Here is a 21,067-nt window from a genome sequence, read left to right as displayed (position 1 = left end):
TTAGCATTGTTCTTCCGACGTCTGATTTCTATTTAATTATAGAAAATGCGTTTTTCTAAGGTACATAAACTTTTGGGATTAACTGTATAGCCAATACATCCTTAAGTACTTTTGAGGAATCGTGCTTACCATAACTTCGATATGGTCAGTCACACAGCCCACGGTGTTCTCTGTCAATTCGGGGTCCTCGTTGGGCAGAGATAGAAAATTCACCCCCGTTACCTCCGTCAGCCCGTATATCGTCTATTAAGCATCGAGGATCGAATAATTAGTCATTTCGACACGCGGTGATAGAGCACCGTAATGGGAACTGCGAACCTGAATGGTCGATTTCGCGAAAGAGAAACGTTATTGATCCGGCCAAGAAACGATATTTCTCCTCGCGGAATCGTATTTATGCATACGAACGGGAGGAGTTGCCCGTGGAAGATATGTGCATAGATAAAGCGGGAAAACGCGACGCGTTACGTCGACCCGAATTAAGCGTCGGTCCCTCGTGTCGACGACCTTCGCAAATACGCGGTCCGGTCCGGCTGTGTAAATGGGTAAATAACAATTTTATCAAAGCGAGAAGACTGCTCGGGGGCGTCTCGCGGTTAAAACGTAGTAAGTCATTCGGACGAGAGGCGACGATAAATTGTGAAATCGCGGACACGATTACCTTGACATCGTCGGCCGCTGCAGCGAGCCGCACGCGCTCCGTTTCCGTTTCGAGCGATTGAACAGGGGGACTCGAGCGAATTAAGATAACGCCGCGCGGGCCAGTAAATTTTTCAGCCGGATCTGATCCGACCGATTACCTTCATATTGTTGAAATTAAACGACTCCTTTATCTGCTTGAAGAGCTCCGGCGACGCGGGTGAACCACCGGTGACGCCGTACGACAGGGTTATCGCCGGCAGCTGCATCCGTTGCTTGGCGTCTAACATATTGATCTAATAGGACAACAATTTTTGCGAAATATCAGATTTAGTATGCCTCAATAATTGAATATCAAGTATTAAAAAAAAATAGATTACTTAAGTGGAAGCTAAAGAATTCTAATATTAATACTTTATTAAACGGGTACACCTCAATATATATAAAATAATTAAAAGGAAGACAATAGGTAAAAGAAAAGAGGCAAAACTTAAGCAGTTAGATTATTGATTCGTATTAGATAAGAGTTACACTACGTGACTGCTTTTTTCCATATAGATACTGGAAGCTACTACTTATCCACGTCATATGTAAATTTATTGTGATTTCCATTCTTACGTTACGTACAAACTATTGCGATACGGTTAACAATTTTAATAACTCACCCACATAGTCGGTGTCCCGAACATCATCGTGCATTTCTCTCGTAGGGTCGCCTCCAACGCGTGGACTGGATTAAACGAACGCCCTTGCAACACGACCGCGTAACCGGAATGAAACGAACAGAGCAACCCTTTCAATATCCCGAACGCGTGGAAGTACGGGACGTTTAGGCAAGCCTTTAGCTCCAGATGGTATTGCGCCCTCACAACTCCCTAAAAGCAACCGTGGATCGATGATAAAAATTGATATCGATGACGCGGACTGATTGACATTTCACGCTAATGCAAGATTCCGTTGGAGTATCCGAAATTATCCGCAATTATCCTAAACGTCCGCAGTTATCGTGATCGATTCCGCTACGCGCTGCTTACCTGTTTCGCATTATTCAGCAATGATCTATGCGACAGCAGAGTGGCCTTGGGTTTGCCAGTGGTTCCCGAGGTGAATTGTATATTGCTACCAGCGTGGCAAGATATTTCATCCTGCTCCGCGGCGATACGTTCCACTTCTATCCTCGACGGTAGCATCTCCACGTCGCTGAATCGACGCGTTCCACTACAAAAATCCATTTCGACCGTTGGTCGTTGAAACTTCTTACGACTTCATTTATTGTAATTTAAAAACTTTCCTCCGGAGGTAGTATAGTTAAAAGCACTGACTACGGTAATAAAAAAATGTTTCTTGCCCACTCGTCAAAAAAAGTTATGATCGTTAGTTGCAACACATATATAAACATAAAGAATAGATTATGAGTACCTTCGGACGGAGCCGGGAGAAGAAATTTGTTGCGAGCAATTGGAAAAGAATTAAAACGCGCGTAACGAGCGACAAGAACGGAGCGGAACGTCGACCGGCCATTAACCTAATTGCGATTCCTTCGCGCGAACGGGGGAGGTACGGGATTATTAATCAAATCGTACCGATGATCGGGCAAAAATTTGAAAATTGCGAGTCGCAGGCTGAAAATAGAATCGACCGGACAGAGGAGGGCGGCGTTAAACGATCAATCGGACCGCCCCGGCTGGCCTGATTGCGGCCAACAGAACTATACCGTGAAGAATATACTGCATATAGGTTGCGCTTTTAGGAAATTACCAAGCGATTCGGCTAACCCGTTTCCACCCGCTCGCTCAGATAATCGTTGGTTACGTTCAATCAAACGCCTGGTTAGGCTGCCGCGTTTCTAAATCGGTATAAATCAGTTAATCGTTATCTTCATCTATTGTTTCAAAATATCGTCCTTGGGCGCAAATACAATCTTCACATCGATTTTTTATGGAGCTTGTTACAGAATAAATCTCTTCATAATTTTGTTGCACTGAGATATTAATCCGTTCCTTCAATTCCTCACGTCATCAATTCTAACTTTATTTGCTTATGACTTTGTAATAGAGCGTTTCTGAGAAAAATTCAAGTAACATTTTGTTCTTACTTTCGCACGTAAGATATATCCATTAAAACCCGGGACAACCTGTATTGTATTTATTTTTAAACATAAATATATAAAATATGCAACAAATTTATTTTTACTACCTCCAAGTAACAAAAACTATTCTTGTCTTGCTCCCATTTAAAATTTTAAAAATATGTACGTGAACTTCTAAATGTAAGTGACAAATGAAGAAGTGACTTGCTACAATGACACTCTTGTCACGATTATATGCAAATGTTAATAAGTATTTTTTAACTTTTTACAAGGTGCATTGTTATCATATTTATGTTTGAATTGCAATCTTAATTATGTCACTAGAAAAGATAATATATATTTAGATAGAATTAACACGAAGCTTAAAATAGCAGAATAATTGCGATATTAAAATAGCCGTTGTTAATAGCTGTTAACCTCGCGTTTAACAATCGGATTTTCTTGGAATTCCATCTCGGTGACTAAACAGATTAACACAAGTGTAATAATTCTGGCGAGGCACGTACCCCGCGAAAATCCTGTGTGACCGAGCTCGATTCGAATCAACGGAACGAAAACGAAAGGAATAAACGTAGTAAACCTAACGATTAAAACCGGCGACCGAGTCGCATAAGGGCCTGTGCGTCGATCGTTGCCGCGTTTTACTCGCACGCGATATTCATGAATCAACGGGAATTGCGAACGCGAGAATACATTAAAACTACGGGGCCGCCCGCTCGACCAACTTATCACGAGGAACGGACCTACCGGCCTGCGACGAATTTACTTCGGAGAGGGGCTCGCGCCCCCAAAGCGCGTTTCCTAAGGACGGAGGATTTACCGTTCTGTCACCTTATCGACCGGATACCAAGAATTATCGCCCGTTGTCCATTCACCGTGTAAATTACACGAAATTCCGGAGGAACTGGGGGTATGCCAATCGCGATATAAAAATCCTTACGTCACGTGGTCCTCCGAGTAGATAATTATGTGCTCTAAAGCGGGACACGCCTGCTTCGCTTGCAACAGCATGCGTGGGTAGTTCTGCGTTTTGAAGTTCGTCGGCGATATCACAGCTTTGACACTGACTTTCTGTAAGCAATAGACGACCTCGTCCACCTGATAGGCAGGGTTGATCGCAACCAAGATGAGCCCGGCTCTGGCTGCGGCCATGAACGTGATCAACCATTCGACGTCATTCGGTGCCCAGATTCCTAGACGATCGCCTTTCATCAAACCTAGTTTTACGAAACCAGCTGCTAGACGATCAGCGCGACGAATCAAGTCGGAGAACGTGAGCCGCACGTTTTGATGCACAGACACCACGCATTCTCGATCCGGCCATGTGTCAGCCGCCGTGGCTAACAGTTTTCCTATAGTCTCGTCGACCAGAGGAATCTTTCCGTGATTCAATATGTGCGCTATGTTTCCTTGGTGCTTCGATCGGTGCTGGCTGGCGCAGCGCAGTTTTAAAACCTGAGTACAGACTGTGTGAACGATTATTTAATTATAATGCTTTAAGTAATTGACAATGTACTAATTGCGAAGCTCTCGTCAGTCTCTGACGTAAGTCATAATTAACACGATATTGTTTGTTCTAACTTAAATGTCTCGACTGAAAGTTTCTTCAATTGACGTGGTAAAAATGTTGCGTGATATCAACGAGAAGATATTACTAAGGAGTGCCCGTGTAATCGTTGTGGGAACAAATGGGACCCAATGAGGCTCAAAACGCAGTCGGTGATCGCTCTTTTCGGTGGAATTAGAAGAAAGTAGCATAGAATCTTTACTGTACNGAGTTAAATATGATTAATCGGCATTTTATTGATACTGACAAAATTCGGCCGTTCCGTTTGTGAACAGCAAACAAGAACAAGTTTCTTGTGACTTTGGAAACTGGAATTACTTTATTGCCTTTAATGTTTATTTCGAGCGAACGGTCATGTCATATATACAAACTTGAACCATTAGACCTGTGTACATCACATGTTACTCTCGAAAGTGTATTACTATAGCTATTATGTAAAATGAATTTACAGATAGATGACACATTAAATTATTTTATTTACGGATGAACTTAACAAGCCACTTTACTCCCTCAAAAGCGGAACTAAAATCACTTATTTTACATCACAAAATTACAATTAGGGACAAAAGTCTTTATTTCCTGAAGAACCTCCTAATTACAATAAATATTTGAATCTTGGTCCCATTGCTTCTTATAAAAATATGCGTGTGCCTAAACATCCGAAGTCTGCAATGTATCAAAACTGAAGCTTCACATTCTCATCTTTTGTCAGAAATTCATTCGAAATGAGTCTTCAAATGTTTCAAGTCAAAGTACAACACAAAGGATTGAAAGAAGATTTAACTAGAAATTAAATAATCTAACCATTCAGTACTCACCAAAAGCAAAGTTTTCCACATCTTTGTGCGCACAGATGCTTGTAACCGATGGCAAGAATGATTTCCTAGTTACCAAAGTGCGTAGCATCTTTTCCAAAATAAATTCACTATGGTCTGAACGATGACACTAAGAAAATAATATTACGAGATGTACGAGTGAAATTGCTACTAATCACTCTCAATCGTTGCTTGCTGCAGTGCTGCTCAATCGCTACTAACTCGCTATCAGCAGTCTTTTCTGTTTATTTTATTTATTCCGGTATATCAATCGTCAACCACAAATTATCTATGACAGGTCGACTATCGGTCGACATATGAGTGAGCCACAAGCGATTCTTCCATATGTATGTATATATTTCTAGTAAACGGTGCTCGACCTTTGATCCATTGCGTTACCAGAGTTACAGACAGAAACTATCAGACACACATGTATAATCTAATTGAGAACCTTCACGCATGAATGAGAAACGCTCGAATCGAATCAGTTATCTGGACAACGACAACTAAGAAATGAATACGTGTCTTTATAACTACACCATTTATAGCTTCACCAGAGAAGGACGATCAAAGAGTCGTGTAATGTTCATATAACAGGTGAACAGATTGTAAAACATGTATTTCTTTAGGAGTAATAAAAATGACATGAAGTTCATGCAAATTAACAAAAAAAATACATACAATTTTCTTATATCTTATAGCTTGTCCTGTGATATACACGTGCTTTCATTTTATTATCGTTCTTAACTTTGTGTATTAATTTCCTACTAAAATATAAATACTGTAAAACAACGATTCACAGTATTCTTTAATGTTTTAATCGCCCATCGATCGAACGACGAAGATAAGTCGCGGTTAAAATGTGGATCGAGTTCCATCGACGGAGCATTGAAATGCAAGAATTTAAAAAAAGACCATGTCTGAGGTAGGAAGAAAGAACGGCAGATAGGAACGGTAAATCGGATGGAGGAAGGGTAAAGCCTCCAGATAGCTGGATGGCGTGCCTGCCGGGCCGCGCCGGAAGTCGCGTGCCGACGTCGACCATGCCACCACCGTACCACCTTCCTGGGCCCCTCCCGCGCTCCTTCCACCCTCGCGGTGGAGCTCCGCTAGCCGCTACCACCACCGCGAGTTCGCCACCCGGTTTACCGCATTTTCTTAGCATCCAACGGGGGCGAAGGCTACGGTGGTCGAAGGGGTGAGCCGCGTTTAGAACCTCGAGTCGTCGTCGGTTGCGTTGCGTCGGTGTGTTACACCGTGGATTCGTCGGCGCTACCGTGACAGTGATTGGTCGATCCTGGCCAAGCCAGCGAGAGGGTCGAGGGAAAGGCAACCCTTCGCCGAGGCTCCGCTACGTAACGTCTTCAGAATCGCTAGGATAAACGCGTCGTTAGCACACGTTCGCGCTCGGTGTCCAAATCGAAAAATAGCTCCTCGGTTACTCCTTATTTCGATCTTAATATTGGAAATCGTCATGATCTACGAACATTGAAAGAGAAGATTTACGGTGGTTCGTTAAGTGATAAGAGCATGTTGGGGCTCTGCGATGAGAGACCCACGTACGAGGTACCATGAGCAGTAACAGTAAGAAGACGTCGGGCGGGAAAGACGAAAAGAAGAACCCATCCAGCAAAGAGGAAAGCCCGGTACCTGGGAAGGATGAGGCCGGGGGATCGGCCACGGGAAGCACCGGCGGTGGTGCGAGCTCGGATGGAACGCAACCGGGAAGCAAGCCCGGGTCGGCAGGAGCCACCAGCAGGGAAGCCGCACAAAAGCTCCTCGGGCTTGCCGCGCGGGGAGAATGGGCACCGGTGGACCAGCTGCTCAAATCTTTGGAGAAGGCGGCGCAGAACGTTGGAGACGATGGTCCCTTGCTGCCCGTGGCCGGTGTCACAGACCCGGTTAGTCGACGATTTTCAGTGCGAGACAATTTCTCCTTTCACTGAACGTGAAAATATGAACAACGACGATTTGCATCGTAATTAGGGGAAGACGGGGATGAATCGTTTTAATTTCCAGGGTACGGGCATGACGCCGTTGATGTACGCCGTGAAGGACAATCGCACAGGATTACTGGATCGCATGATCGAGCTGGGGGCGGACGTAGGCGCCAGGAATAATGCAAGTATTCTACGAAGTAGTTTTTGCTTTTTCCCTGCGACCGATAAATTCGAAGAATTTCTGGCATCGGTCCTTCGTAGCTTCGGCTCGCATTCCGTGAAGCGACTATAAAGACGTTTCCGTGTTTCCGAGCCGGGCCTAGCGAGATATTGACTTTAGAATAAGTTCGCGGCCGTTGCGTGGCAGCGGGGCGTAATATTCGAGGCTGAGCCGCGTGGCCGTAGCCAGTGCAAACCACGGAACGTGTATAGTTAACGATCTGCTTGTAATCCGTGTTAAGTCCGAGCGGAGGAGGGTAAGATCGCGTGAAGGAGGGCCAAGGCCAAGGGGGTTTTCCTACTCTCTAAGAACGTAAGCGAGCAAGTAGGCCGGTGAGTCAGTAGGGCGAAAAAGTAGCTCGATCTCCAGAGCTGATTAGGCTAATTCCAGATTCTATCGGTGCGTTTCTTCGTGGCCTTACGTGGTTACGCCCAAGCTTAGAACCCGCGAGTCTATTAGTCTAACGAGCTTTCAGGAATCGTCAAGAATTTTCCGAAATGCACCGGACGCGCCCCGTCGTTAACTAATAACTAATCGAGGATCCCGGCCCCACCCAAGTGAACGTCATTTTCAAATCGTTCGATGATAAGCCGTCGTTTTATTCTGGGCGCGGCAGAACGCGATTTACTACTCGACTTCCATGCTCGACCCGAACCGAACGACCTTTCTCCGAATCATCGACCCTCTCATCATTGATCTTCTCGTTCGCAGGACAATTACAATGTTCTCCACATCGCGGCCATGTACTCGAGGGAGGACGTGGTCAAGTTGCTCTTGTCCAAACGGGGCGTCGATCCTTACGCAACCGGAGGAGTATGCACGTCTTATGAAAATTATTTGACAGATCGTAAAATTAAATGAGATGTTTTTATTTAGCCTAGGCAACAGACCGCCGTTCACCTGGTCGCGTCCAGGCAAACGGGCACCGCGACTTCCATTCTACGAGCGCTACTCGCCGCCGCCGGGCGGGACATCAGATTGAAAGTCGATGGGGTAAGCGCACTAAATGGATATTACATATCCGACAGCTTTTGTATCGGGGATGTTCTCGATCGAATTGGCAATTTTTGCGCGATTTTTATCGCGCGTTGCTCCCGATCCTCGAGCACGTTCTCTCGCGTGACGCGAATGGCCCAGGACTATCGCGGCCTGGTACCAAACAGCTGTCATAATTCTCCTCCGACCCGGTTCTTCTGCTTCTTCTTCTACCCTCACACATATACATCTCAATCTATCTCCGCCCTCCTTTTCCCCTATCCCGTAATGTTCCCTCGTTCCTTGTCTCGTAAACGAGCGAAGATTATGCGATTTCGAGTGAGGCCAACGTCGATATTTACATCTACATACGAACGTGGGTATTTATGGAAATCGTGCGCGACGGATTTCTTCTCTTCGCCCTGCCGAGGAAAATCGATCCCGGCAGCCGGTTAACGTCTCCGCGGCGGAAATCCCGTCGCATCGTTATCGTGATGTGTTGCAGAAAGGGAAGATACCTCTGCTGTTGGCAGTGGAGGCTGGGAATCAGTCGATGTGCAGGGAATTGCTGTCGCAACAGGCACCGGATCAGCTTCGCGCCACCACGCCCACCGGCGACTCCGCGCTTCATCTGGCAGCGAGGCGCCGGGACATCGACATGGTCCGGATACTGGTAGACTACGGGGCCGTCGTAGACATGCAAAACGTAGGTGGTTACGTGAACCGGTCCGATGGTTGAACGGTGCTTGAATGAGAATGCCCTACCAGGGAGACGGGCAAACGGCGTTGCACATCGCTAGCGCCGAGGGCGACGAGACCCTCGTCAAGTACTTTTACGGTGTACGAGCGTCAGCCTCCATCACCGATCACCAGGACCGTACGCCGATGCATCTGGCCGCGGAGAACGGACACGCATCCATTATCGAGTTACTAGCCGACAAATTCAAGGCTAGCATATTCGAGAGGACGAAGGACGGCTCCACGCTGATGCACATCGCCTCGCTGAACGGGCACTCGGAGTGCGCGACGATGCTCTTCAAGAAGGGTGTCTACTTGCATATGCCCAACAAGCGTGGCGCCAGATCCATTCACACCGCGGCCAAGTACGGGCACGTCGGCATAATAAGCACTCTATTGCAGCGGGGGGAGAAGGTACTCGAATCGGGTTTCCTCTGGGAGTTAGAAAAATCGTGTTCGAGTAGATGTAGAGTATAATTTACGATATAGGTGGATGCCACTACGAACGATAACTACACCGCGCTGCACATAGCTGTGGAGAACGCGAAGCCTGCGGTGGTGGAGACTCTGTTAGGCTACGGCGCGGAGGTTCATGTACGAGGAGGAAAACTTCGGGAAACGCCTTTGCACATAGCAGCCAGGGTACCGGACGGCGACAGATGCGCACTGATGTTATTAAAATCTGGTGCGGGACCCAATTTGACTACGGACGATGGTCAGACGCCCGTACACGTGGCTGCTAGACATGGAAATTTAGCAACTCTGAAACTGCTGTTGGAGGATGGCGGTGATCCGATGTTCAAATCGAAGAACGGGGAGACGCCGTTGCACTTGGCTTGCAGAGGGTGCAAGGCCGACGTGGTGCGGCATTTAATCGCGTTCGTAAAAGAGAGAAAAGGCTCGGAGACTGCCACCGCCTATGTGAATAGCGTAACGAACGAAGGGGCGAGTGCTTTGCATTACGCCGCTCAGATCGAACCGTCGGAAGTTGGAACTCCCGGTGACGACCGAGCGGTCATTCGAGCTTTATTGGAAGGTGGTGCGGACGTGTCGCTGCAGACGAAACAGGCGCAGGAATCTGCGTTCCATCATTGCGCGCTGGCTGGTAACAATGAAGTCTTATCAGAGATGATAAGCGGTATGTCAGCCACGGAAGTGCAGAAGGCGTTGAACCGTCAAAGCGCTGTGGGCTGGACGCCGTTGCTGATCGCTGCTCATCGCGGTCACATGGAATTGGTCACGAATCTTTTGGCGAATCACGCGAGGGTGGACGTGTTCGATCTGGAGGGAAGATCCGCGTTGCACCTGGCCGCCGAGCACGGCTACCTTCAAGTATGCGACGCGTTGCTGGCGAACAAAGCGTTCATAAACTCGAAGTCGAGGGTCGGTAGAACGGCGCTGCACCTGGCAGCGATGAACGGCTACTCGCATCTCGTCAAGTTCCTCGTGCAGGACCACGGGGCTGCGATAGACGTTCTTACGCTGAGGAAACAGACGCCGTTGCACTTGGCGGCCGGCGCCGGTCAATTAGAAGTGTGCAAACTACTGCTCGAACTCGGGGCGAGCATAGACGCGACGGACGATCAAGGCCAGAAGCCTATTCACGCCGCGGCGATGAACAATTATGCGGAGGTGGCCCAGCTGTTCCTCCAAAGGCATCCGAGTCTCGTGATGGCATGCACCAAAGATGGGAATACCTGTGCTCACATAGCCGCGATGCAGGGAAGCGTGCGGGTGATAGAGGAGCTGATGAAATTCGACCGGCAGGGTGTCATCTCTGCTAGGAACAAGTTGACAGAAGCGACGCCTCTTCAGTTAGCTGCCGAAGGTGGACACGCCGAGGTGGTGAAAGCATTGGTCAGAGCCGGCGCGTCATGCGCTGATGAAAATCGAGCCGGGTTTACCGCGGTTCATCTGGCCGCGCAACACGGACACGGTCCCGTGTTGGAGGTGATGAGATCTTCTCAATCCCTTCGAATATCCAGCAAGAAGCTCGGCGTTACAGCTCTTCACGTCGCAGCTTATTTCGGTCAAGCCGGTACTGAGCTACGAGACAATATTGCATTCTTCGGCCATCTTTGAATTCTTTTAAACCGTCTTCTTTAATCCTGTTTAAGATACCGTGCGAGAATTGCTCACTCACGTGCCAGGAACAGTAAAATCCGATCCGCCAACGGGCGGTTCTTTAGTAGGAGAATTAGGAAGCGAGTCTGGAATGACTCCTTTGCATCTCGCTGCTTATTCGGGCAACGAGAACGTGGTCCGATTATTATTGAACTCGGCAGGTGTACAGGTATAAAAAAAAAAACATCATTTATTTCCTTAAATACTTAATGCCATGTCTGACGTACTGCAAGAATTATTTAATCGCCCGAAGGTTGAAGCAGCGACTACGGAGAACGGTTTCAATCCCCTTCACCTGGCCTGTTTCGGGGGCCACATCACGGTGGTGGGTCTCCTCCTGAGTAGATCCGCGGAATTACTCCACAGCTCTGATCGGTACGGTAAAACCGGTCTGCACATCGCGGCGACCCACGGCCATTACCAAATGGTCGAAGTTCTGCTCGGTCAGGGGGCAGAAATAAACGCGACGGATAAAAACGGTTGGACGCCGCTGCACTGCGCGGCTCGCGCTGGTTATCTCGATGTAGTTAAATTGCTGGTGGAGAGCGGGGCCTCGCCGAAGAGCGAAACCAATCTCGGTAGCGCGCCGATTTGGTTCGCCGCCTCGGAGGGCCACAACGACGTGCTCAAGTACCTCATGGAGAAGGAACACGATACGTACGCCCTGATGGATGATAAGAGGGTAAGCGTTCCGGTATTCTACATATTTTCTTGAAACTCGAACCGCGCCAGGGTAATTGCCGCAGAATTCGAAAACTTTTAACGCGAGCAATGATCATCATTTCGGTGCTATAAATTCTGTCGGACATGAAAGTAGTTAGCACGCGATTCTCAAACTTTCCACCTCCCACTCGCGTGTTCCGCTGGTGATGCATCGTGATCGATTCTCGTTCCGTTGGCCTTTCAGTTCGTCTATAATATGATGGTCTGCAGTAAAAACAACAACAACAAGCCGATCGAGGAGTTCGTGTTGGTGTCACCGGCACCGGTAGACACGGCGGCGAAGCTGTCTAACATCTACATGAAACTGTCCGAGAAGGAAAAGGAGAGGGCCAAGGATTTAATCGCCGCTGGAAAACAATGCGAGGCGATGGCTACGGAATTACTGGCCCTGGCCGCAGGCGCCGACTCGGCTGGGAGGATTCTCACGTCGATGGATCGACGGAACGTCGAGTTCTTAGACGTGTTGATCGAGAACGAGCAGAAGGAGGTGATCGCGCACACGGTGGTACAGCGATACCTCCAAGAACTGTGGCAGGGCAGCCTGAACTGGAACGCGTTCAGGACGATCCTCTTGTTCATCGCGTTTCTCATCTGTCCGCCGGTGTGGGTGGTGTTCGCTCTCCCGCTCGGCCACAAGTACAACAACGTACCGATCATAAAGTTCATGTCTTACCTCACGTCGCACATATATCTGATGGTCTTCCTCCTGCTAGTCGGTATAATCCCCATATATCCGGTCGTAAGGCCGAGCCTGGTACCTTACTGGTACGAAGCATGCCTCCTGGTGATGCTGTCCGGGCTGTTGCTCTTCGAGCTGACCAACCCCAGCGACAAGAGCGGTCTGGGTTGGATCAAATTGGCAGTGCTGCTGTTCGGCATCTGCGGAGTCGCGTTCCATTTGATGGGATTCGTGGTCGTGCAAAGACCCTACTGGCCGACTCTGCTCTATCTCAGGAATCAGCTGTTCGCTCTGAGCTTCCTGCTGGCCTGCGTGCAGATCCTCGATTTCCTCTCGTTCCATCATCTGTTCGGACCGTGGGCCATCATCATCGGCAATCTGATGAAAGACCTCGCGAGGTTCCTCGCGGTGCTCGCGATCTTCGTGTTCGGCTTCTCGATGCACTTCGTCGCGCTGAACCAAGCGTTCAAGAACCAGACACCCGAAGAAGCGCGACGGGAGGACAGAAAGTACAAGGGCGCATTCTCCGACGGTAAGTTCGACGCACGCGATCACTTATAACGATCCTTGATTAGATTCTAGTATTAGAGAGAACGAGAGAGAGAGAAAGGGAAAGAGAAATCTAACCTCCTGACTTTTACCCCTGTTTTATCCCCTCGGATTAAAACGATCGCAGCAATCTTGCCAAATACGAGAAGTAATTAAATAGCGGCGCGGTCGATGGGACCGCGAACATGCGATACGCGCGCTTAATCGACGCTCCTCCTCTTTTGAGAGAGCTCGACCGAAAAGAGTTAAAATTAATCCAAGCGTAGCGAGTGATTATATATATACGTATGTATATATATATATTATGTGTTTATTAAATTTATTTATTCCCAGTGTCTTAATAAGCACGTAATATATATATTTTTATATATATACATACTATGTGCTTATTAAATTTACTTGTTCGCGGTGTCTTAAACTAAGCGACCCTACTGTAAAATCAATACCGTCTCGATATCACGGGCTGTCCCCCGAAGCGGACGCGTAAGATCAATCGGTTGTCCATGTATGAATAGAACAGCCTCGTTACCTCGAGACAAACGCATAATCGGATCAATTGCAATGATAGATTTGTTGGCCAATGTTACGGAATGGATGATGGAGACGCCATCGACGGCGCCTCCTCGCCGCTACGGCCGCTACAAGAAAAAGAATGAGTGTTGTGACGATAGCTCCCGAGATAGTAAGTTTTGACTCAAAAAAAAAAAAAAAAAAAAAAAAGCGAACAGCAAGAAAAATGCTCGCAGGAATACGCGACCCAGAAGTCGCGATCGGAACGCGTACTGAATGGCAATGACACGTGTGCACAACGGAATGCAGGACACGATTCTTCTTCGGTGTCGTATCGTCCGCATTGTGCGTTTGCCCGATGTGTGTTGCCTGCTGGGACTGCTGCCTGTGATTCTGACATGATTACCATAAATATATACTTTTGCCGCGAGAAATGTTTGTCACCGCAATGTAAGCCCGCGCTGTGATTCGGGCTTGTGACGAGAATCCTGCAGCGCTTAGGACCTGTCTTCCGCACTTATAGCTGTCCCCCTTCTATCCGTTCCAAAAGATCTTCCCGACGCGATAACCGATTTAAGAACGCGACGAGGGGTACAGATATACTCGCCTCACTCAGCCGTGCTCTGTGTTCCTTAGCCGCGAGTCCGAATCGCAGCTGCTCGGTGTAGAGATCTCGAGGTCTCGCCGAGTGGGCTGGCGATCACCGCCGGCTTGTTTCTTACCTCACGGAGGCGCCAATCGAGCGCGCGTTTCTCCACAGCCTCTGTTGTGCATCGTATGCATTTCTATGATACTTATTTACAAGAGCAATGTTTTGTCATCCCTCCTGCTGTTTTTCGAGTCTTGCGCAATGCGTGTTTTGTGTGTCACTGATCGGCCAAGTCGAATTACGACCTCGAGAAGCGTCGGGCCGACGCTCGCACATTCTTCCCTTGAATCCTCGAAGAGAGCTCCTCTTTTTCCTCGCCCTTCGCCGTTCTTCCGGCTTCCTGATTCGAGATCTTGGCCGCTTTGCGCGCATCCGAATAAGCGAAGCGTCCGGTCCTTGCATGCGCACGGTAAATAGTTCTCTTTACATACGTTATACGTGTTCGCTCGCATTCAAGACATCGTCTGGATGGCTCGAAGATAGAACGGGGAAACGGAAGAATGTGAGAGAGAGAGAGAGAGAGAGAGAGAGAGAGAGAGAGAGAGAGATTGTAAGACTGAGAGAGAAAAAGCGCTCGCCGTATGCATGCTGCATCTCATCGTCGAAAACAATCGAGTCGATTGTGAACGCCGTTCGGAGAACGTAGAGAGAGAGAGAGAGAGGGAGAAAGAGGGAAGAGCGCGCAGATCCGGATGGTCAATAGAACATACATACTTGGCTTTGTAGATCCTCGAGTGCATCCCGCGGGTTCCTCGTCGCGGATTTACGAAAAATGAAAAAATACCGAGCGGAGTACAAATGACAGAAATTAAAAACGGACACCGGACGATAAAGAACGAGTTAACACACGACGTGGATCGAAGTCACGGATACGATCCGGCATGCACCCAACGTAATTCGCAAGCATGGCCAGTCTGTATTAGCATGAGCATGTTCGTACATTCATCGTTCGTTCGATCGTTCGTTCCAATGTACGTATGATGTATACCACACCCGCATCCATACATAGCGAGTCCACCAGTAGCCAGCCTTAAACCGGCACGACGCAGCAAGTCACGAGAGAAAACGCAAACCAAACAAACAAACAAACAAAAAAAAAAAAAAATTCAATCTAAAACCAAAAAGGCCAATGACAAATCAAATCAAGAAATCGTGTGTGTGCCTCGAATTCCAGTAAAGATGAATCCCATACTCGCGTTCGAGTACCTGTTCTTCGCCGTCTTTGGCCAAACGACCCACGGCGAGTTGAAGGTCGAGACCAATCAGCCGCAGTGGACCTCGGTCCTGTTCAAGTTGGCCTTTGGCGTATACATGTTGGTATCGGTAGTCGTATTAATTAATCTACTGATCGCCATGATGAGCGACACCTACCAACGGATACAGGCGCAATCGGACATTGAGTGGAAATACGGGCTCAGTAAACTGATCCGAAATATGCACAGGTAAGCCCACGGCGAACTACGTGTACCGTTTACGAGACGAGTCGGGTCACTACGTTTGGAATACTCGTCAACCAGTCTCTATTGTGTCCGAGGGACGGTTAGCAAAAATAAAAAAAATAAAAAAAAAAAATGTGAAAACGCGCCGCGTAGTTGTTCCTCCGCGAAACGAAAGTCTGCGGGCTAGGCTGGACCATTCCGTGTTGCAGAACGACCACCGCCCCGTCGCCTCTAAACTTGCTCACTACATGGATCGTGTACTTCATCAAGGTGTGCAAGCAACACGCCGCGAAACGAAAGCGTCCGTCTCTGGTGCACATGATGGGACTCCAACACGCCGGTCGTCTCTCGCCGAGATCAAAGATGGGCGCGAAGTGGCTGGCCAAGGTGAAAAAAGGTCAAGTCAGACCGAAAGACAGCGTCACCCTGTCCGTGGTGCACTTGAGCCCTCTCGGTAGCCAGCTGTCCTTCAATAGCGCCACGAGAATCGAGAGTGTGGTGGACTGGGACTCGATCCGTAAGAAATACCTGGCACTGGCCGGTAACGAGCCCGAGAAAGAGGCGAACAAAGACGAGAAGAACGAGGACGACGAGAACGACGCCGAGAACGCGCCGACGGCTTCGAACTCGTCCACGGTGGCCGCAACTTCAACGCCGCCGATCTAAACGAAGTCTGATCCTCGCCTCGGAACCGCGAGGAACTTCGATTCCTCGCGACACTTGATTAAATTTATCGCGCGTGACACCGCATAGAAATTCAGCTCGCGCCCGACCGATCTAGGTAACGTCTCGTAGTTGGACACGTAGCGTCCCTCGAAGATCAACCTTTTCGCGAGTCATATAAGTTTACGTAAGTAGCGTGCCCTGCGCGAACTCGGATAGAGAAGTACAAACTGTTGTATCGTGCGCCTAGATAACTCGATCCAGCATGGCTATCCCGTCTCTGGACTGCACCACGACTCCTTCCTTCCCATGACGTAGAACTATGTCAGACCGATTAAGACATCCCAGGTCCTAGTGTAACGCGCTCCTCCTTATGTACGTCTCTTAGCGTTCTAGCCATAGCGACACCCTGCCTCGAGACCATCGAGGCGGACACACACGCACTCACATATTACGCATACGTACATACATACATACATACAGACAACAGATTGAAGAACATGAACCGTGTGTCGCGGTACACAGAGATCTTACAAGACGTATCGTTCCCACGTATTTCCAGTCAGGATGAGTCCCATACTGGCCGTTGAGTTATTATTCTTCGCCATCTTCGGTCAGACGACTCACGAACAGTTCAAGGTTGAAAACCTGCAGCCCAGCTGGACCAGAAATCTCTTCAAGCTGACCTTCGGCATTTATATGCTGGTCTCGGTGGTCGTGCTGATTAATCTGCTAATCGCCATGATGAGCGACACTTACCAGAGGATACAAGCTCAGTCCGACATCGAGTGGAAGTACGGATTGAGTAAGCTCGTTAGGAACATGCACAGGTAAGGATCCGATTCAAGGATCGTTTTGCCGGCCGGTAATGCTAATTGATTAGACACGTTTGTCGATGCGCAGGACGAACATGGCACCGTCGCCGCTGAATCTCCTTACCACCTGGATGGCGTATTTGTACAAACTCTGCAAGAAACGTGCCGCGAATAAGCAACGGCCCTCCCTCGTCCGGTTAATGGGGTTGCACAGAACCGACGCGCTCTCGGCCCGCAGCAGAATGGGCGCGAAATGGTTGTCCAAAGTGAAAAAGACTCAGGTGGCTCACAAGGACAGCGTCGCACTGTCGATAGTCCACCTGAGTCCCCTCGGTAGTCAGCTGTCGTTCAGTAACGCCGTCAGAATTGATAACGTCGTCGATTGGGACGCGGTCAGGAAAAAGTATCGCGATCTCTACGGTGAAAAGGTCGATAAGCAAGTCGAGGAATCGAAAGAATCTACGGAACACGATCACTCGCTGTCAAATCTGGAAAACTCGCTGGCCGGTCTTCCTTCCGGGAATCAAGCTGCGCCTAATTCCGTCCCTTAAATCGACCTTTGTTTCATTCAATTAATAGGTGGTCCCCGATCTTAGTTATTCTTCTGCGGAATGTTATTCTTGTTCTTCATGTACAGTCTCGTCATCGTACGATTTTTCTTATCGAAATAAACGTCCAAATAGACCGAATCACTTTTCGATTCTGTCGTCTCTTACTCCTTCGTTACAGTGATTACCAGAGGAGTTATAGCAATAACGTGATCCAATGGTTAGTCTCATGTCTCTATGTGTGTACTTGTATTGCCTGAATCCTTACACTGACCAGTCGGCGAACCGATAAAGTAATAGCGTGAGCGAAATATTGTTATTAACAAAAGTGCATGCGTGCATGTTCGATCAAATCACTGACACTTGCAATTAAAAGAAGAAAGAGTCAGCGTCAAATCGTATTGCGAAATCGGTGCATCGACCGTCTGCCGTTAGCTCCCGATCGTTCATGACACACATTCTTCATCGATTAAAATCACTCGCACGAGATGTTTCAGATAGATTCGGCGTCATTTCAAATTCATGATTCAGCGATCATTCATTAAAATTCCCACCGTTCCCGTTCTTCGTCTCCATCGCATGTGCATATCCCTTTCTTTCAATCGACGTCATTGACACCGGCTGGAACGCAACGATCACGAGAAATAATGAAGAAGGCTCAGCGATCATTGCGTTCCTATGAGATCTAACAATTTTAGTCGCTTCATTACGTTCTTTCAGTGAAAGTGAGTCCCGTCTATATCGTGGAAAATCTTTTCTTCGCTATTTTCGGCCAGAAGGACACGGACGACTTCATGGTATCGTTGAAACGAAAGTCGCAACCGAATTGGACGATATATTTCTTTAAGGTCAGGTCTAATGTACATGATTAATAGTCAAATGATTTGACGATCAATGATCCCGTCTTCTGGCAGGTATCCTTCTCTTTATACATGTTGGTCAGCGTCATTGTACTGATCAATCTGTTAATCGCAATGATGACCGACACGTACCAAAATATCCAGTCGCAAAGCGATATCGAGTGGAAATACGGGCTCAGCAAACTTATTCGTAAAATGCAAAAGTAAGTAGATCGATCGCGCGACCCGATGATCAATATCGCGACACGCGCTCTAAGAAGACATCGGAATTTTTTTTAAGAACACGAACTGCGCCTTCACCGTTGAACCTCGTTTCTTCCTGGATTCCATACGTCGCGAAGGCGTGCATGAGCCGAAGACGTGAACGCAAAACCGGAGTAATGCACCTGTTCGCAGGGCATCCGTTCGTCCAGGTACGTAAGGACCGACAGGCGTATTGTAAGTAAAATACGTGAACAGTGTTTTTATTTCCGTACAGGATAACGGGGTATCTCAGCAACGGGACGGTATCAATTTTCCGTTGCTTCAATCAAGTCCGATGGACAGTCAATTATCTTTGAGAGACTCGATCAGAATCGAAGACGTCGTCGAATGGGACGTCGTCAGACGAAAGTACAGAGTTCGTTTCGGCAACGAAATCGAGAAGTCTCTTCCAGAGGACTCGTCAATAACTAACGCAGACACTTAATTATCTAACTTCGCCAACATTTATATACACCGTAGTATATTTCGCATTCCCACGAAAATCTTTGTATCTTCTATTTGATATGCCTTTTTATCTGCTACTCTATATTAAACTTTACATATTAACATTTTCTTATATCTTGCAAATAAAGTAAAACGGTTTATGAAATGCTGTTTTTATTATATCATTTATAAACCTTTGAGAATACTACATATCTAACGTTTAAACTGTATATAATACAGTAGTTATAAAAAAATAGTAGTTAATGCATACATAATACTGAAGTTATAGGAACATTTGTATTTTGATAATATCACATAGTTAATAGTTTGGTTTGCTGATGTATGTCAATTCTTTGCCGTATCTGTAATGAGTGGTGACCGAGAGGCCGAATGAAGCGGCATGCGCACGTATACATTTGTCTTCTTCCGGAGTCAAAGAGTCAGGAAGCGGCTGTCTCAATATATGCGGGTCCTCAGCGAATGCTTTACATATATCTTGTACAACCTTCTCGAAAGCGGAGAGATCCTTCTTCTCTTCTACTGGTATGTTCAAGCAGTTTCTCCACAATTTTTTCTCAAGATCGGCGTACTTTATTCGCTTTTGATTTACAAATTTAATTTCTTTTTCTATTTTAGTATCCCTAGGTTCCATCGAGCGAGCTATTTGTAATTTTTTCATGGCTTCGTTGAACTCTCCGATTCTTGCTAACGCCCGACCATGATTGAAGTACGTTTTAGCATTGGGCGTTACAACCCTGTTACATGCGCTACACGCGCGGCGTGGCATATTTTCCTTGTTGTAACAAATCGCAAGATTATTGTAGCCCCTTGAGAGCAAGGCGTTAGCCTCTTGTTCCTCTTGATCATTTGCCAATTTCGCTTCTTCCATCCACTCGAGTGCCTTAGTATATTCCCTTATAGCTTGTTTGCATCTACCCCGTTTGAAGTAATCGTTACCAGTACTGAGCTTCGCTTTCACTCTTTTAACAATATTTGGAAATTGTTTCCTTTCTTCTGGAGGCAAGGTTCCAATTGCTGCAACACATCCGTTGTCCACGTAATCGTCTAACTGTACGACAAATAGGATCTCTTCGTTTGGAGGAATACGAGGAGGACAACCATACTGCCCATATCCCAAATCTGGATGTATGATGAATACAGCCACTTCATGCTTCTTCATTGACGATATAGCATAGTCTAAGCCTGGTATCAGCGTACCTTGACCAAGGCGCAATATGTCAGAACCGCCTCGAGTAAAACTAGAATCGAAAGGATCGTCTCGATATTCAAAGTATCCTATGTATTTAACTGTGACTTGTGCATCCTTTGGCACTGTATTTCCGATACCCTCCTTTTTAATCAATTTCATGATCTACAAACAGCATTAACAAAGAATTACACAAGGAAATAAAAAATGTGTAGGTGTAGAACTAGTAATTAGTCACCTTTCCGTCTTCCGTAAGATCGAACATCTTATCCTTCAAAGATGCGAAGCTGATACCACAAATTGTCATCATACAGTCTTTAGAATCTTCGGTATCCTCTTCGTCCAGAAAATCTTCCATGTTTAAGAGATTCAATACTTCCTCGTTAGTCAACGGTACTTCCGAGTTAAAATTAAATTCCTCATTGTCTTCGCACGCTTTAAAGTCATCATCGAATTCCAGTATAACTCCGTTGTTTGATGTTAAGTCACTGAAACATATTTTCATACAACTCTTCATTCTTAAATATTCAAGTATATTGTTACACGTGCGTTTGATCATGCGATCGACTACTTACCGGAGGGATAATCCATCCAATAAGCTATCCAGGCGCCTCGCCATTCTAATTGTTTG

At 47.2% G+C, this 21,067-nt stretch overlaps 3 protein-coding genes across 11 annotated transcripts in view; 1 reads left to right on the top strand and 2 right to left on the bottom strand.

The window, feature by feature from the left end:
• Positions 1–5,426, bottom strand: part of Acsf2 (Acyl-CoA synthetase family member 2) — a 7,213-nt gene extending 1,787 nt beyond the window's left edge. Inside the window, exons 1-6 of the mRNA XM_018022318.2 lie at positions 5,114–5,426; positions 3,669–4,194; positions 1,674–1,857; positions 1,305–1,514; positions 801–935; positions 130–243 (exon numbers count right to left, since the gene is read on the bottom strand). Coding sequence (XP_017877807.1) covers positions 130–243; positions 801–935; positions 1,305–1,514; positions 1,674–1,857; positions 3,669–4,194; positions 5,114–5,201 — 1,257 coding nt within the window. The 5' untranslated portion in view covers positions 5,202–5,426. The remainder of the gene's footprint in view (positions 1–129; positions 244–800; positions 936–1,304; positions 1,515–1,673; positions 1,858–3,668; positions 4,195–5,113) is intronic.
• A 971-nt stretch (positions 5,427–6,397) lies between these two features.
• Positions 6,398–19,395, top strand: nompC (no mechanoreceptor potential C). Of its 9 annotated transcripts, none has more exons than XR_003389007.1 (14): positions 6,398–7,011; positions 7,130–7,231; positions 7,982–8,083; positions 8,147–8,263; positions 8,751–8,951; positions 9,014–9,397; positions 9,473–11,021; positions 11,101–11,276; positions 11,361–11,789; positions 12,015–13,041; positions 13,627–13,740; positions 15,392–15,659; positions 15,866–16,506; positions 16,570–16,885. XR_003389007.1 is itself a non-coding variant. In XM_026812423.1 (14 exons), the coding sequence occupies exons 1-14, from the start codon at positions 6,682–6,684 to the stop codon at positions 19,228–19,230; spliced, it is 5,037 nt and encodes a 1,678-aa protein (XP_026668224.1). In that variant the 5' UTR covers positions 6,398–6,681; the 3' UTR covers positions 19,231–19,395. The 9 variants fall into 9 exon arrangements, 8 of the variants coding, with proteins under 8 accessions (XP_026668224.1, XP_026668225.1, XP_026668228.1 ...); XM_026812423.1 differs by lacking the exons at positions 13,627–13,740; positions 15,392–15,659; positions 15,866–16,506; positions 16,570–16,885 and adding exons at positions 18,403–18,530; positions 18,597–18,745; positions 18,823–18,955; positions 19,021–19,395; XM_026812424.1 differs by lacking the exons at positions 15,866–16,506; positions 16,570–16,885 and adding exons at positions 18,403–18,530; positions 18,597–18,686.
• Positions 19,396–19,473: 78 nt separating this feature from the next.
• shu (inactive peptidyl-prolyl cis-trans isomerase shutdown) lies at positions 19,474–21,055 on the bottom strand. The gene is made up of 3 exons (XM_018022259.2): positions 21,012–21,055; positions 20,675–20,924; positions 19,474–20,601 (listed from the first exon to the last, which is right to left on the bottom strand). Exons 1-3 carry the CDS (start codon positions 21,053–21,055, stop codon positions 19,549–19,551), a joined length of 1,347 nt encoding a protein of 448 aa, XP_017877748.1. The 3' UTR covers positions 19,474–19,548.
• Positions 21,056–21,067: the final 12 nt, after the last annotated feature.

Source organism: Ceratina calcarata, unplaced genomic scaffold (assembly GCF_001652005.2).
Source record: "Ceratina calcarata isolate Rehan_Ccalc_2016 unplaced genomic scaffold, ASM165200v1 scaffold283.2, whole genome shotgun sequence".
Lineage (NCBI taxonomy): Eukaryota > Metazoa > Arthropoda > Insecta > Hymenoptera > Apidae > Ceratina > Ceratina calcarata.
This window is presented reverse-complemented; position numbering and strand designations above follow the sequence as displayed.